This window comes from Homarus americanus, unplaced genomic scaffold (genome assembly GCF_018991925.1).
Source record: "Homarus americanus isolate GMGI-L3 unplaced genomic scaffold, GMGI_Hamer_2.0 scaffold32929, whole genome shotgun sequence".
Classification (NCBI taxonomy): Eukaryota; Metazoa; Arthropoda; class Malacostraca; order Decapoda; family Nephropidae; genus Homarus; species Homarus americanus.
In genome coordinates, this window is record NW_024737097.1 from 7,793,309 (window position 1) to 7,808,138 (window position 14,830).

The following is a 14,830-nucleotide window of genomic DNA, read 5'->3' on the forward strand; positions in this document are numbered from 1 at the left end:
TGGCGACACTGTAGAAATTTTGAAATTTGCATAATTTCACATTTGTAAGGACTGTTGTTTAGGGGCCTGGAAAGATTAATAGATAACACCGGTCAACACAATTTTTCTGGCACAAGGTTTTTAAACGGATTTTAAGTAAATTTGGGGTGCAGAATCCAAATATGACTTTGGTTTTTGTCTATCACATCAGGTTTTTGAGATATACCATATTACACTTTTGCTGGGAAACGTAAACTTTTGGATCAAAATTGACGGTTTAAACATGTATACATAAATTTTTTCAGCATTATAATTTGTATTTTTCTATAACCAAAAATTGTTAATATCAAATTGGAAAGTTAATGCACATATAATATTTAAATGTAACATTGAAGGGTGAAAAAAACCAATTAATGTACGGTAGAAATAGTGCAAGTATTAAGATCAAGTTACAGTTACATAAACTTCCTCTTTTTGGCCGATCTCTTATGTACAGCTTCTGGAATGTCTCTCATCAAACTCCAGCAGTAGTCCGCCATCATGTTCGAGTCCCATCGACCTTGGTAACGTTCTTCCATTACTTTAATGTCTTGATGAAAGCGCTCCCCTTGCTCCTCGCTCACTTCTCCCAGATTTTCTGGAAACTCGTCCAAGTGACTGTGTAAGTAGTGAACCTTGATACTCATTCTGCATCCAAGTGCTTGTAAACTCAAGAGCAGCTCTTCCACAATTTCTTGATAGTTGTCCGCTTTCTTGTTCCCTAAGAAGTTCCGCACCACATTAGAGAAAGCATTCCAAGTTCTTGCCTGTGCCTCAGTCATTGTTGCAAGGAAGTGTGGATCTCTGAGTAGTGTTCTTATTTGAGGTCCATCAAAAATCCCTGCCTTTTTCTTCTCGTCGCTAAGACTTTGAAAGGTTGAGCATATATATCTGAAACACTCTCCACTATGATCAAGAGCCTTGACGAATTGCTTCATGATACCAAGTTTTATGTGCAGAGGAGGAAGGACAATGTTTTTCCTGTCAACCAGAGGATCGTTAATGATATTCTTGTCACCAGGCGTCAAACTATGTCTTGGTGGCCAATTCTTTTTCGCCCAATGGTCTGCTGTAGCCCTGCTGTCCCAGTAGCACAGAAAACAGGGGTATTTTGTGTACCCTCCTTGCTGGCCCAATAGAAAGTTTACCATTTTCAAGTCCACACAAATTAACCATTCATGAGCATGGTATTGCAACCTCTCTAGAACAGTCTTAATGTTTTCATACTCTTCTTTAATTTGTACAGAATGTCCGATTGGAATTGAACCATACTTGTTTCCGTTATGAAGAAGAACACATTTCAAGACTGTTTTGGCAAATTTAGATCTCTGACCAGATCATTCAATTCTGACTGAGTAAACAACGTTGGCTTTTCACAATCTTCACCAGATGGCTTGAAAAGATCAGTCTCTTCATCTTCATCAGTAGAAACAGGTGAATTCTGGTCTATATCCTCAATCTCTGGTAGCTCAGTAAATTCTGGCACGTTACGTGATGGAGCAAATCTGAGATCAGATTTGGATTCAGCACCTTAAAGTTAGTATAAAACAGTTAAAAGGTTTCATGCCAGAAAAAAAAATATTTTTTTGTAGACCAGTGTAATGAGATGTTTGGGCAGGTGATAGACAGAGACAAATAATAAAAAGGGTAGGGTAGGGTAGGGTAGGGTAGGGTAGGGTAGGGTAGGTGATAATAAATAAAACGCTTACATACAATAAGGTCACACACCTTCATCATCTCCGAGTCTCCCAGGTGTCATGTATGGTGAGGGAGTTGTAGAAATAATTAAGACAGAATTATTTTCAATATACTTCTCGATTTTTCGAACATTTAGATCTGGTCTGGAATATATAGACAGGTATGTAGCTAAATGTAAAACAACCACTAAATGAATGTCACCAGTAGTTATATTTTACATGCCTATAAATTGTCTTTCTCTATTGTCAAAGCGTTATTCTGCATTGAAATCTTTCCAAATGAGATACTGTACACTGTCCTCTCCTCACCTCAGAACCTTCTGCCCCCCACACACAAAGATAACTACCCCCTCCACACAAAAAGATAACTACCCTCCCACAAAAAGATAACTACCTCCTCCACACACAAAAGATAACTACCCCCACACACAAAAAGATAACTACCCCCACACACACAAAAAGATAATACCCCCTCCCAACACACAAAAAGATAACTCCCCCACACACACAAAAGATAACTACCCCTCCACACACAAAAAGATAACTACCCCAAACAAAAGATAACTATCCCTCCCACACACAAAAAGATAACTACCTCCCACACAAAAGATAACACCCCCTCCCACACACAAAGATAACTACCCTCCCAACACAAAAGATAACCACCTTCCCACACACAAAAAGATAACTACCACCCACACACACACAAAAAGACACCCCCCACACACACAAAAAGATAACTACTCCCCACACAAAAGATAACTACCCCCTCCTCCACAAAAAAGATAACTACCTCCCACACAAAAAAAGATAACTACCCCTCCCACACACAAAAAGATAACTACCCCTACACACAAAAAGATAACTACCCTCCCTGCACACAAAGATAACTACCCCACACACAAAAAGAACTATCCCCCTCACACACAAAAAGATAACTCCCCCTCCCACAAAAAGATAATACTCACACACACACACAAAAAAGATAACTATCCCTCCCACACACAAAAAGATAACTACCTCCCACACACACAAAAAGATAACTACCCCCCCACACACACACACAAAGATAACTCCCCCACACACACACAAAAAGATAACTACCCCCTCCACACACAAAAAGATAATCTCACAGTACCAATCTCAAAAAGATAACTACCCCCACACACACAAAGATAACTACCCCCACAATCCACAACACAAAAGATAACTACCCCCTCCCAAACAAAAAGATAACTACCTCCCCACACACACAAAAGATAACTCACCCTCCCCACACACAAAAGATAACTACCCCTACACACACAAAAAAGATAACTACCCCCTCCGCACACAAAAGATAACTACCCCACCCTCCACAAAAGATAACTACCTCTCCCACACACAAAAAGGATAACTACCCACACACACACAAAGATAACTACCCCCACACACACAAGATAACTACCCCCCACACACAAAAAGATAATACCCTCCCACACACCAAAAGATAACTAACCCCCCCTCCCACATGCTCACTGGGCGAATGCTTCGAATTAAGAGTTCAGTGTTGGGGTTCAGACAAGAGGGAGAGAGAGAATTGGCAACTGTACATTTTCATATACTGTAGGTGCGAGTACACCTACAAGCAGGTGAATATATCAACAGCGATGCATATTACCATAACCTTTCATCATGACAAATATGTTTACACACACACACACAAATCACAAATAGGAATATATCAAAAGTATTTTAAATAAGCACCTAACAATGTTAGAAGTAAGAGTGATGTCCTCCTCACCTCAACAGAGTGTGGTGGTATGCCACTCCTCCCTCACCCTCAACAGAGTGTGGTGGTATGCTGTACTCTCCCTCATTTCAACAGAGTGGTGTGCTGTACCCCCCACTCCCTCAACAGAGGTGTGGTATGCTGCACTCTCCCTCACTCTCAACAGAGTGTGGTGGTATGCTGTACTCCCTCCTCATTCCCTCAACAGAGTGTGGTGGTATGCTGTACTCCCTCCCTCACTTCTCAACAAGTGTGGTGGTATGCTGTACTCCTCCCTCACTTCCTCAACAGAGTGTGGTGGTATGCTGTACTCCTCCCCTCACTCCCTCAACAGAGTGTGGTGGTATGCTGTCCTCCTCCTCACTCCCTCAACAGAGTGTGGTGGTGCTATACTCCCTCCTCACTCCCTAAACAGAGTTTGGTGGTATGCTGTACTCCTCCTCACTCCCTCAACAGAGTGTGGTGGTATGCTGTACTCCCTCCTCACTCCCTCAACAGAGTGTGGTGGTATGCTGCTCCCTCCCTCACTCCCCTCAACAGAGTGTGGTGGTATGCTGTACTCCCTCCCTCACTCCCTCAACAGAGTGTGGTGGTATCTGTACTCCCTCCCTCACTTCCTCAACAGAGTGTGGTGGTATGCTGCTCCCTCCCCTCCTTCCTCAACAAGTGTGGTGGTATGCTGTACTCCTCCCTCACTCCCTCAACAGAGTGTGGTGGTATGCTGTCCTCCCTCCCTCACTCCCTCAACAGAGTGTGGTGGTATGCTGTGCTCCCTCCCTCACTCCCTAAACAGAGTTTGTTGGTATGCTGTACTCCTCCCTCCCTCCCTCAACAGAGTGTGGTGGTATGCTGTTCTCCTCCCTCACTCCCTCAACAGAGTGTGGCGGTATGTATACTCCCTCACTCCCTAAACAGGGTTTGTTGGTATGCTGTACTCTCTCCCTCACTCCCTCAACAGAGTGTGGTGGTATGCTGTCTCCCTCACTCCCCTAAACAGAGTGTGGTGGTATGCTGTACTCCCTCACTCCCTAAACAAGTTTGGTGGTATGCTGTACTCCCTCCCTCCTCCCTCAACAGAGTGTGGTGGTATGCTGTCCTCCCTCCCTCACTCCCTCAACAGAGTGTGGTGGTATGCTGTACTCCCTCACTCCCTAAACAGAGTTTGGTGGTATGCTGTACTCCCTCCCTCACTCCCTCAACAGAGTGTGGTGGTATGCTGTTCTCCCTCCCTCACTCCCTCAACAGAGTTTGTTGGTATGCTGTTCTCCCTCCCTCACTCCCTCAACAGAGTTTGGTCACGCTCCCTCAGTACCAGCGCGGGGTTCACCTGGCAACCTGGCAGGAAGGCCAATCACATTTCACACCGTCGTGAACAAGAGCCAAGACAAACTTTATCCTCGAATCGAATTTATTTTCACGTCACGATGAAATTATACAGCCGTCGTAGAAGGGGACTGAACGTAATATCAAGAAGTAAATAAAACCAGTTGAAAAGATAAATAGTATTTTGAAGCGAAGTGAAAGAAAAAATGAATAATAAAAAGCTAAATATTTAATCCTGGTAACAACATACAAGATCTTGCAGTAACGACAGACATCTTTACAGAATACTAATAAGTTCCCGGAAAGAGATTACATGTACATCCGTCAAGTGTTCCAGTAAGACAATTATTATACACAGAGGCACAACAGGGACATAAACACAAAATCTACTTAATATCCTCGAATGTGTGCATCTATTGTACAGTAAGACACAGAAAGTAGACAGCAGTGAGAGAAAGAGAGTGAAAGTAAAAGAAAATGTGAGAGAGAAAGAGAGTGAGAGAAAGAGAGAGAGAGAGAGAAGGAAAGAACAAGAGAGAGAGAGAGAGAGATTCCTTCCCTCAGGTTGTCAACAGGTATTCCGACACGTTCTCAGAGGCATTTATCTCTATTTCCACTCTAAGCTCCCCTGGACACTAACAAACCTCTATGACTTTGAATATAAGTAATAAAGTTGGTAGAGCTTCCTCTGTGATAACGTCGGGCATAGAGCTTCTTCTTCTTCTTCTTCTTCTTCTTCTTCTTCGAGTACTCAGTCTTCAAGTGCTCAGTCTTCAAGTTCTTAGTCTTTAAGTGCTCAGTCTTCAAGTGCTCAGTCTTCAAGTGCTCAGCCTTCAAGTGCTCAGTCTTCAAGTACTCAGTCTTCAAGTACTCAGTCTTCAAGTGCTGTCTTCAAGTGCTCAATCTTCAAGTACTCAATCTTCAAGTGCTCAGTCTTCAAGTGCTCAGTCTTCAAGTGCTCAGTCTTCAAGTGCTCAGTCTTCAAGTACTCAGTCTTCAAGTGCTCAGTCTTCAAGTGATCAGTCTCCAAATGCTCAATTTTCTATCGCAGGACACTGAACCAAAATATGGAATTTACTTGAAAGTCCTTAAGACATTCACCCCACATGACTCCTCCATGACATTCTGGTTAATACCTAAGGAGGAGAGAAGGAGAAATTGTTGGAGAAATGACCCTCCCACCCTCCACCCACCCCAACACAATGGCAGAGAGTGAAGCATTCCTCAAGTTCCTTCTCCACGTTTTAAAACAAGAGGAATGTTAATGTATGTTTTAGTAATTAACAGCAAATCTCTTCCGGGATTCCTATGATATTGTTTAAGATTGGATGAGACGATTTTTATTTTATTTTTGTTTGTTTGCATTTTTTTTGAGAAACAGAAAATGGATATTATGTCAAGGGACAATTTACAAAGGTCATCCATATAGCACACACACACACACACACACACACACACACACACACACACACACACACACACACACACACACACACACACACCTTATACACGACACGATTCTAAGATCTATAAACTTAACAAAGGATCAGACAGTTTTCGGTGTGTTGTAATTACTCCACGTTATAAATAGCTTCACTCGCTAGGAATTCCACTTGTTGTCTTGGCATCTGTAAAACAGAGATTAAATTCCTCCAAATTAGCCTCTTGTGCACAGAGGTAGATCAGAGCTGCAACAACAAACACCATATGTGTATTCTGGTTTAAATTCTCAAGGTATATCGATATATTTGTGTGTAAGCAGAATTAATAAGAAAATAATGATGTTATTATTATTATTATTATTATTATTATTATTATTATTATTATTATTATTATATGCTGTTGTAGGAACTCCTTGCTCACTCTTACAGTAAATGGTCGACTTCCTTTAAACAAATCAGTGTTTTATTTACCAGAATTAACAGCGATTCGTGTGTGTGTGTGTGTGTGTGTGTGTGTGTGTGTGTGTGTGTGTGGTTGCTCCATGGAATGTCAGGACCCTTCTGGATACTGGCACAAATGCACGTCCTGAAAGAAGAACCGCCCTTGTGGCAAAAAAGATGACCGAGAATAACATCGACATACCAGCCATTAGTGAGTCCCGGCTCCCAGACGAGGGTCGACTCACAGAACGGTGGTCTGGCTATACCTTCTTCTGGAAGAGTAGGCCTGCTGAGGAGAGAAACTGAATTTACGGAGTTGGCTTTGCCATCCGCCAACGCATCTTACACAAGCTAACTAAAATGCCTGTTGGGATCAACGAGCGCCTAATGACGCTCAAAGTCCCACTGAATCACTCATGTCATTCCTTCTCCATCAGTGCATACGCTCCAACACTGGATGCAGAGGATGACGTAAGGAGGCATTTTATGCCGACCTTGAGAGACTGCTAACCTCTATCCCCAGAGAAGATAAGATTGTGCTCCTTGGTGACGTCAATGCCAGAGATGGTAGAAATGCTGACATTTGGCAGGGAATCATAGGAAGAAATGGACTAGGCAAGTGTAATCCCAATGGCCTACTCCTCCACAGCAAGTGTGCTGCACACAACCTCACTTTCACCAATACCTTGTTTAGGCAAGCACAGAAGCTCAAGGGATCGTGGTAACACCCACGATCCAAACACTGGCATCTCATTGACCACATCACTGTCACAGAAAGAGATCGCCGAGATGTCCTCATCACCCGACCATTGCGACACTGATCATCGACTCGTCAGAGCCAAGCTCTCACTTCATGGAGCCCGAAAAGGGCGAAGGCAACAAGCCTCCAGAAGAGGCTTTAACACTAAGCGTCTGGAGGATCCAGCGGTGGAACATGATCTCAGAAAGCAGCTCGAACATGGGCTGATAAACAACCCAAAAACAAACAACCCAAATCCCAGTGCCGAATGGAGTATTCTCGACCATATCATGACAAAAACCTGCAGAGAGACCCTCGGCCAGGTCGAAAGAATACACCAGGAACGGTTTAATAAAAATTACTTGGAAATCAATATGCTGCTTTAACTGACTGGCAGAACAACCCTCAGTCTCTGACCAAAGCTCATACCTTCTGCAAGAAGAAAGTGGCGGCCCAGCGCGAACTTCAAAAACTAAAGTATGTGAAACGCAAAAACTTGCAGATCAACACAAGATGCGCGAATTTTTCAATTCCACTGAAACATTTTATGGGCCAATAACTCATGGCACAGATTCCCTCCGCTCATCCAATGGAAACTCTTTAATTAAAAACGAAGACGGTATCCGTCAGCACTGTAAACAGCACTACCATTCGTTGCTCAACCGAAACACCGATGTGGATGTCTTGACTAATCAGCAGGTTCTTCGGCATCCAGAGCTGACCCATTTCAGCTATCCTCCATCCCTGGATGAGATAACTACTGCCACCAAACAGATGAAAAATAACAAAACCTCAGGGCCTGATGGAATCCCAGCCGAGGTGTATAAAGCAGGACCTCTGCTTACTAGTCGTTTCCACTCTCTCCCGGAGAATATATGAGAAAAGGAGGAAATCTCCCAAGCTCTTAAAGACGTCTCCATCGTCAATATTTATATGAACAAGGGAGACCGGTCAGACTAAGGCAACTACAGCGGGATCTCGCTACTGTCTGTAGCTGGCAAGATTATCGCCCGAGTCCTCCTAAACAGACTTCTTCCTGAGGAGGAAAACTTATTCCCAGAATCTCAGTGTGGCCTTAGACCATCACGTGGCACCTCTGGCATGGTCTTTGCTGTCCACCAGATACAGGAAAAGTTCAAAGAACAGAGTCGTGACCTGTACATGGCCTTCGTCGATCTAACCAAGGCCTTGGACTTGGTGAACACTGAAGCCCGCTGACGGACCCTCCGGCGGACCCTCAGCCGGTTTGGCTGCTCACCAAAATTCATCGCCATTGTGAGGCAACTCCACAACAGAATGAATGGCAGTGTCCTGTACAATGGCACCCAGTCTGAGTTCTTCCCCATCCAAACGGGGGTAAAACAAGGATGTGTACTGGCGCCAACTCTCTTTTCCATTTTCTTTGCTGCCTTCCTTACTCTTGCTGGTGCCAATTTAGCCGGCGGGGTGGACATAGAGTACAGGATGAAGGATCATTGCAAAATAAGACGACTTCAATTAGTAACAAAGGTATCGGCAACTTCCATTACTGAACTTCAGTATACAGACGAGCTCACCCTTGTCGCTCACACTGAACGCGACCTGCAAGAGATCTTGAACACCTATGCAGATGCGTATGCACACTTCCGCCTTGAGGAGAATGTGCGTGAGAATCAGATTCTCTTTCAGGCGGCCCCTGATTCAGCCACACCACCACCCATCCAGCTTAATGGCATTACTCTCTCTAATGTTACCTACTTTCAGTATCTCGGCTCCCACCTGTCCACCACCGCGGGCATCGATGAAGAGATTCGACATCGGATCAGATGTGCATCTCAAACCTTTGGCAGATTCTGCACCCGTGTCTTCAGCTGTAAGGAGCTGAAATTATCTACAAAGTTGCACGTATATCGAGCAGTGGATCTCCCACCCTGCTATATGGCAGTGAGACATAGGTCACATACCGGCGGCACCTCAAGGCACTTGAAAACTTTCACTAACTTAGTCTTCATTCCATCCTCCGAGTTTGCTGGGAAGACAAGAGAACAAATGCCAGTATTCATGCTGACACCAACTGCAGAAGCATCTAGGCTACCATTATCCATGAACAACTATGCTGGACTGGCCATGTTATTCGCATGGACGACAGTAGACTGCCAAAGCAGCAACTTTACAGTCCCCTAACCAATAGTAAATGCAACGCTGGTGGGGAACTGAAAAGGTAAAATGATAGTCTTAATACAAACCTGAAAAAGTGCAAAATCGGCCCCCTCACCTGGGAGACGATCACTCCACACTGAAACACTTGGAGGATCACCACACGAGAATGTGTCAATACTTTCGAATTAGCCCGACTGCAAACCGAGGTAGACAAGCGAGAGCCCCGGAAAGACGTTGCCGCTGCCATCCACATGTACAACACTTGTGAACGACTCTGCCGGTCCCCTATCGGCCTCTTTAGTCACCGTAAAACTCATCAACCTAGGTGACATTTTTAATAACTCATATAATTGTATCATAGCTGGATGATCGTCAAACTCGATTTCGAGTGATAGCAAAGTAGTAGTAGTAGTGTGTGTGTGTGTGTGTGTGTGTGTGTGTGTGTGTGTGTGTGTGTGTGTGTTGTGTGTGTGTGTGTGTGTGTGTGTGTGTGTGTGTGTGTGTGTGCGCGTGTGTGTGTGTGTGTTTTGTGTGTGTGTGTGTGTGTGTGTGTGAGTGTTTTGTGAGTGTGTGTGTGTGTACAAACACCTGATTCTCTGTGATCTCTAATGGAGTGTACCAGACCACTTGACACATATTGTACGTTTTTAGTAATATACTCATATAATATGAGCTTCCAGACCCTTTATAACTGTTGAAGGTCATTAATATATTATAACCACCAACATCAGTGAGGTTAGGTTAGTTTAGGTTAGGTTAGGTTACATTAAGATGGATTAATTTAGGTTATCTTAGGTGATGCACAACAGCTTATAATCGACATCAACAATAAATTTACGTCATTATTATCTTGTCATTTCAAAATAATGTTTACACACAAAAATACACTGTATATCTGCAGAGGTGTTTGTTGTTACATCCCTACAACGCTCACTTCCTGTCTACCAAACCTCCTCCTCCTCCTCCTTTCTTCTTTCTTTCCTCTTCCTTCCCCCCTTTCTCTTCTTTCTCCTTCCGCTCCTCCTCTTCACTTCCTCATTCCCCATTATCTCCTTCTTCTCCTCCTCCTCCGTCTCCTCCTCCTCCTCCTACTAAGCATCCCTTCATCACCGCCTTGATATCACTGGTCAACATAAAAAAAAATTCTCATGGTTCTGGATCAAAACAGTCTGATTCTAGTGTAATTGTATGTGCTGAACTCAATTATGACATTCGTATAGCTGTATCAGGCCCAGTTTTCCAGAACCAGCATATCTATATATTTAGTGTACCATGCTATTCATACAGTAATTTATATGCTCATTGGCTCCACTTATGCAATTATTTTGTCCTGATTTGTGCTTTTTTGTTTGTTTCGGTTTGCTGATTCATGATATTGCATATCTACACCTGCATGATTTGTAATTACTCTGAAATTAACAAAACATGGAACGTCGCAAGTGTGTGAACGGTGCTGACAGTTTTTGCTACATATGTGGTGCCTTCACTCCTGGTAGCCTCAAGAAACCAATCACAAAAGCTGTTCGACTGAACTACAAAAGTTACTTCAAATGTCATTTGGGTGACCAAGACAAGAAATGGGCACCTCATGTAGCCTGAAGTCTTGTGTTAACCACCTGAGCGAGTGGATGTGTGGTAAACGAAATTCAGAAATGCCGTTTGCTGTACCAATGATACGGCGTGAACCTAAAGACCACAGTAGTGACTGCTACTTCTATCTCACAAATATAAAGGGAATAAAAATCAAGACACGAGGCAAGGTACAGTACCCCAATATTGCTTCTGCAATCCGACCAGTACCGCACAGTGCTGAACTTCCAGTCCCAAATCCACCGACTGAACAAGAATTGAGTGATTCCGATTTTACCTCTACCTCAATGGAAAACGACTACCAGGATGACTCTGAAAATACCAGGCCTAAACTATTTACTCAAGAAGCGCTTCATGATCTCATCAGGGACCTAAACTTGTCAAAAGAAAAGGCTGAAGTTTTGGGATCCAGACTAAAGCAGCGTAACCTGCTAGAAGATGGAGTGCATATCACTACAGCGCGTTACCGACATAGACAGCTGTCTGCATTTTTCAAGATGGCAACAACCTTTGTTATTGCGAGGACGCAGTATCTCTCATGCAACAACTCTGCAAGTCTGAAACGTACAAGACAGAGGATTGGAGGCTGTTTATAGACTCAGGAAAAGACTCTCTGAAAGCTGTTCTTTTACACAATGGCAATCGGCTTCCATCTGTCCCAATAGCACACGCAACAAAAATGACTAAGAGCTATGAAACAATGAAAATTCTGTTGGCCGCTATAGAGTATGAGAAACACCAGTGGAAGATATGTGGCGATCTCAAAGTCATCAGTTTACTACTGGGCCTTCAGAGTGGCTACACAAAGCACATGTGCTTTTTGTGCTTGTGGAACAGCAGAGCTGATGCAGAGCACTATGTGAGAAAGGATTGGCCGACAAGACCAAGAGATGCGCCTGGAAGGTTTAACTGTGCTCACAATCCGCTTGTAGATCCAGAAAAGATATTTTTGCCTCCACTGCATCTAAAGCTCGGTTTGGCTAAAAATTTCATCAAAGCTATGGATCAATTCGGTGCTGGGACTCTATACTTATCTCAGAAACTAGGTGGTGTGGTTTCCGAAGCCAAGTTGAAAGCAGGTGTCTTGAATGGACCACAAATTCGTATACTAGTTAATGATAGCGAATTCACCAAAACATTGAACCCACTGGAGAAAAAAGCATGGGAATCATTTGTCAATGTGTCAAAGAATTTTCTTGGAAACTATCGTGCTGACAACTACAAAGAAATCTTAACAACCATGCTTCAGAATTATCATGCATTGGGAGCAGGGATGTCCTTGAAATTGCATTTTTTCCACTCTCATATTGAATTTTTCCCAGGTAACCTTGGAGACGTTAGTGATGAACACGGCGAAAGATTTCATCAAGATATCGCCATAATGGAGAGCAGATATCAGGGACAATTCAGTCCTAACATGATGGGCGACTATTGCTGGACACTGCAACGAGAAGAGAGCAAGCTGTACAAGAGAAAGAGTAAAGTTCAGAAGCACTTTTAGAACTTCATATTTTGTCATTATAAAGGATTTGAACTTATGTTTTTTGGTACAATTTTTTATGAGCTTATCTGTGATAGGTTTAGAATTGTATCTTGCATGATGCGATAATGTTACTATATTTACTATTTTTTTTATTCTTTAAGAAAGTAGGTCTGATGGTAGAATGAAACATCCAATTAATAATCATTAATATGAAATTAGTCATGAAAGCACAGTCACATGAGATAATCTCATCTTTTGCACGACACGTGATGGAATATTAAATATTTGTACCTATTGATTTTTTTATAAAACCTGGTCTGATAGAACAAAACAAATATCAGATTCGAATTCAGCAATATGAAATTAGTTGTGTGAGCATGATCTCATATGTGAACCATTTTGGCTGTTGACCAGTGTATTCGAAAGGTAAGGTAATTAACCTCGTTAAGGAGAAGGAACGTAGACACATTTTCATCTCCTGAGAAAGTTTTCTCATCACTCAGAAAGGAAGTTCAGGGAGTAAGGGTAAGTAGTCGGGGGCTGATTTACATATGCAAATGACTTTCAGATTCCATTGTAAATAATGAATAACACAGGACACTTAGTGAAACGTCTTTACTTCAAGTGGAAGAGTTGTAGAGCTGAGCGGGAGAGTTGTAGGGCTGAGTGGAGAGTTGTAGGGCTGAGCTTGGGAGAGTTGTAGGAGCTGAGCAGGAGAGTTGTAGGCTGAGCAGGGGAGTTATAGGGCTGAGCGGAAGAGTTGTAGGAGCTGACAGGACAGTTGTAGCAGGGCTGAGCAGGGAGGATTGTAGGGCTGAGCAGGACAGTTGTAGGAGCTGAGCAGGAGAGTTGGCAGGGCCCCAGGCAGGGAGAGTTGTGGGGAGCTAAGCGGGAGGTTGTAGGGCTGACTGGGAGGTTTTAGGGCTGAGCGGGAGAGTTGTAGGGCTGAGCTTGGGGAGGTTGTAGGGCTGAGCGGGAGAGTTGTAGGAGCTGAGCAGGACAGTTGTAGGAGGCTGAGCAGGAGGTTGTAGGGCTGAGCAGGACGGTTGTAGGGCTGAGCAGGGAGAGTTGCAGGAGCTGAGCGGGAGAGTTGTAGGGCTAAGCAGGAGGTTGTAGGAGGGCTGACTGGGAGGTTTAGGGCTGAGCAGGGAGAGTTGTAGGAGGGCTGAGCAGAGGAGAGTTGTAGAGGGCAGGCAGGGGAGGAGTTGTAGGGCTGAGCGTGAGAGTTGTAGGGCTGAGCAGGGAGAGTTGTAGAGGCTGAGGCAGGAGAGTTGTAGGAGCTGAGCAGGAGGATTGTGGGGCTGAGCGGGAGAGTTGTAGGGCTGAGCGGGAAGTTGTAGGATTGAGCAGGAGAGTTGTAGGGCTGAGCGTGAGAGTTGGGGCTGAGCGGGAGGGGTTGTAGGGGCTGAGCGGGAGAGCTGTAGGGAGCTGAGCGGAAGAGTTGTAGGGCTGAGCTTGGGAGTTGGCAAGGAGCTGAGCAGGAGAGTTGTAAGGAGCTGAGCTTGAGGAGAGTTGGCAAGGGCTGAGCAGGGGAGAGTTGGCAGAGCTGAGCAGGGAGGTTGTAGGGAGCTGAGCGTGAGGTTGTAGGGCCCCCAGGCTTGGGAGGTTGTAGGAGGCTGAGCAGGAGAGTTGTAGGAATTTAGACGGAAGAGTTGTAGGGCTGAGCGGGAGGTTGTAGGAGCTGAGCAGGAGGTTGTAGGGCAGGCGGGAGGATTTGTAGGGGCTGAGCAGGAGAGTTGTAGAGGCTGGCGGGAGAGTTGTAGGGCCGAGCGGGAGAGTTGTGGGAGCTTAGCCCAGGGAGGGGTTGTAGGGCTGAGCGGGAGAGTTGTAGGACTGAGCAGGAGAGTTGTAGGAGCTGAGCAGGGAGAGTTGTAGGGCTGAGCAGGAGAGTTGTAGGAGGCTGAGCGGGAGTTGTGGGAGCTGAGCTTGGGAGAATTGTAGGGAAGCTGAGCAGGAGAGTTGTAGGAGCTGAGCAGGAGAGTTGTAGGGCTGAGCAGGAGGTTGTAGGGCCGAACAGGAGAGTTGTAGGGCTTAGCGGGAGAGTTGTAGAGGGCTGAGCAGGAGAGTTGTAGGAGCTGAGCAGGAGTTGTAGGAGCTGAGTAGGAGAGTTGTAGGGGCTGAGCAGGATAGTTGTAGGGCCGAGCTTGGGGAGGTTGGCCAGGAGCTTAGCAGGAGAGTTGTAAGCTG

The 14,830-nt window shown here is 44.6% G+C and overlaps 1 protein-coding gene across 1 annotated transcript in view; it reads right to left on the minus strand.

The window, feature by feature from the left end:
• Positions 1-13,527: 13,527 nt before the first annotated feature.
• LOC121873375 (proline-rich protein 36-like) overlaps positions 13,528-14,830 on the minus strand; it is a 60,875-nt gene continuing 59,572 nt past the window's right edge. Inside the window, exon 7 of the mRNA XM_042376928.1 lies at positions 13,528-14,786. Within this exon, the coding sequence (XP_042232862.1) occupies positions 13,528-14,786 (1,259 nt within the window). The remainder of the gene's footprint in view (positions 14,787-14,830) is intronic.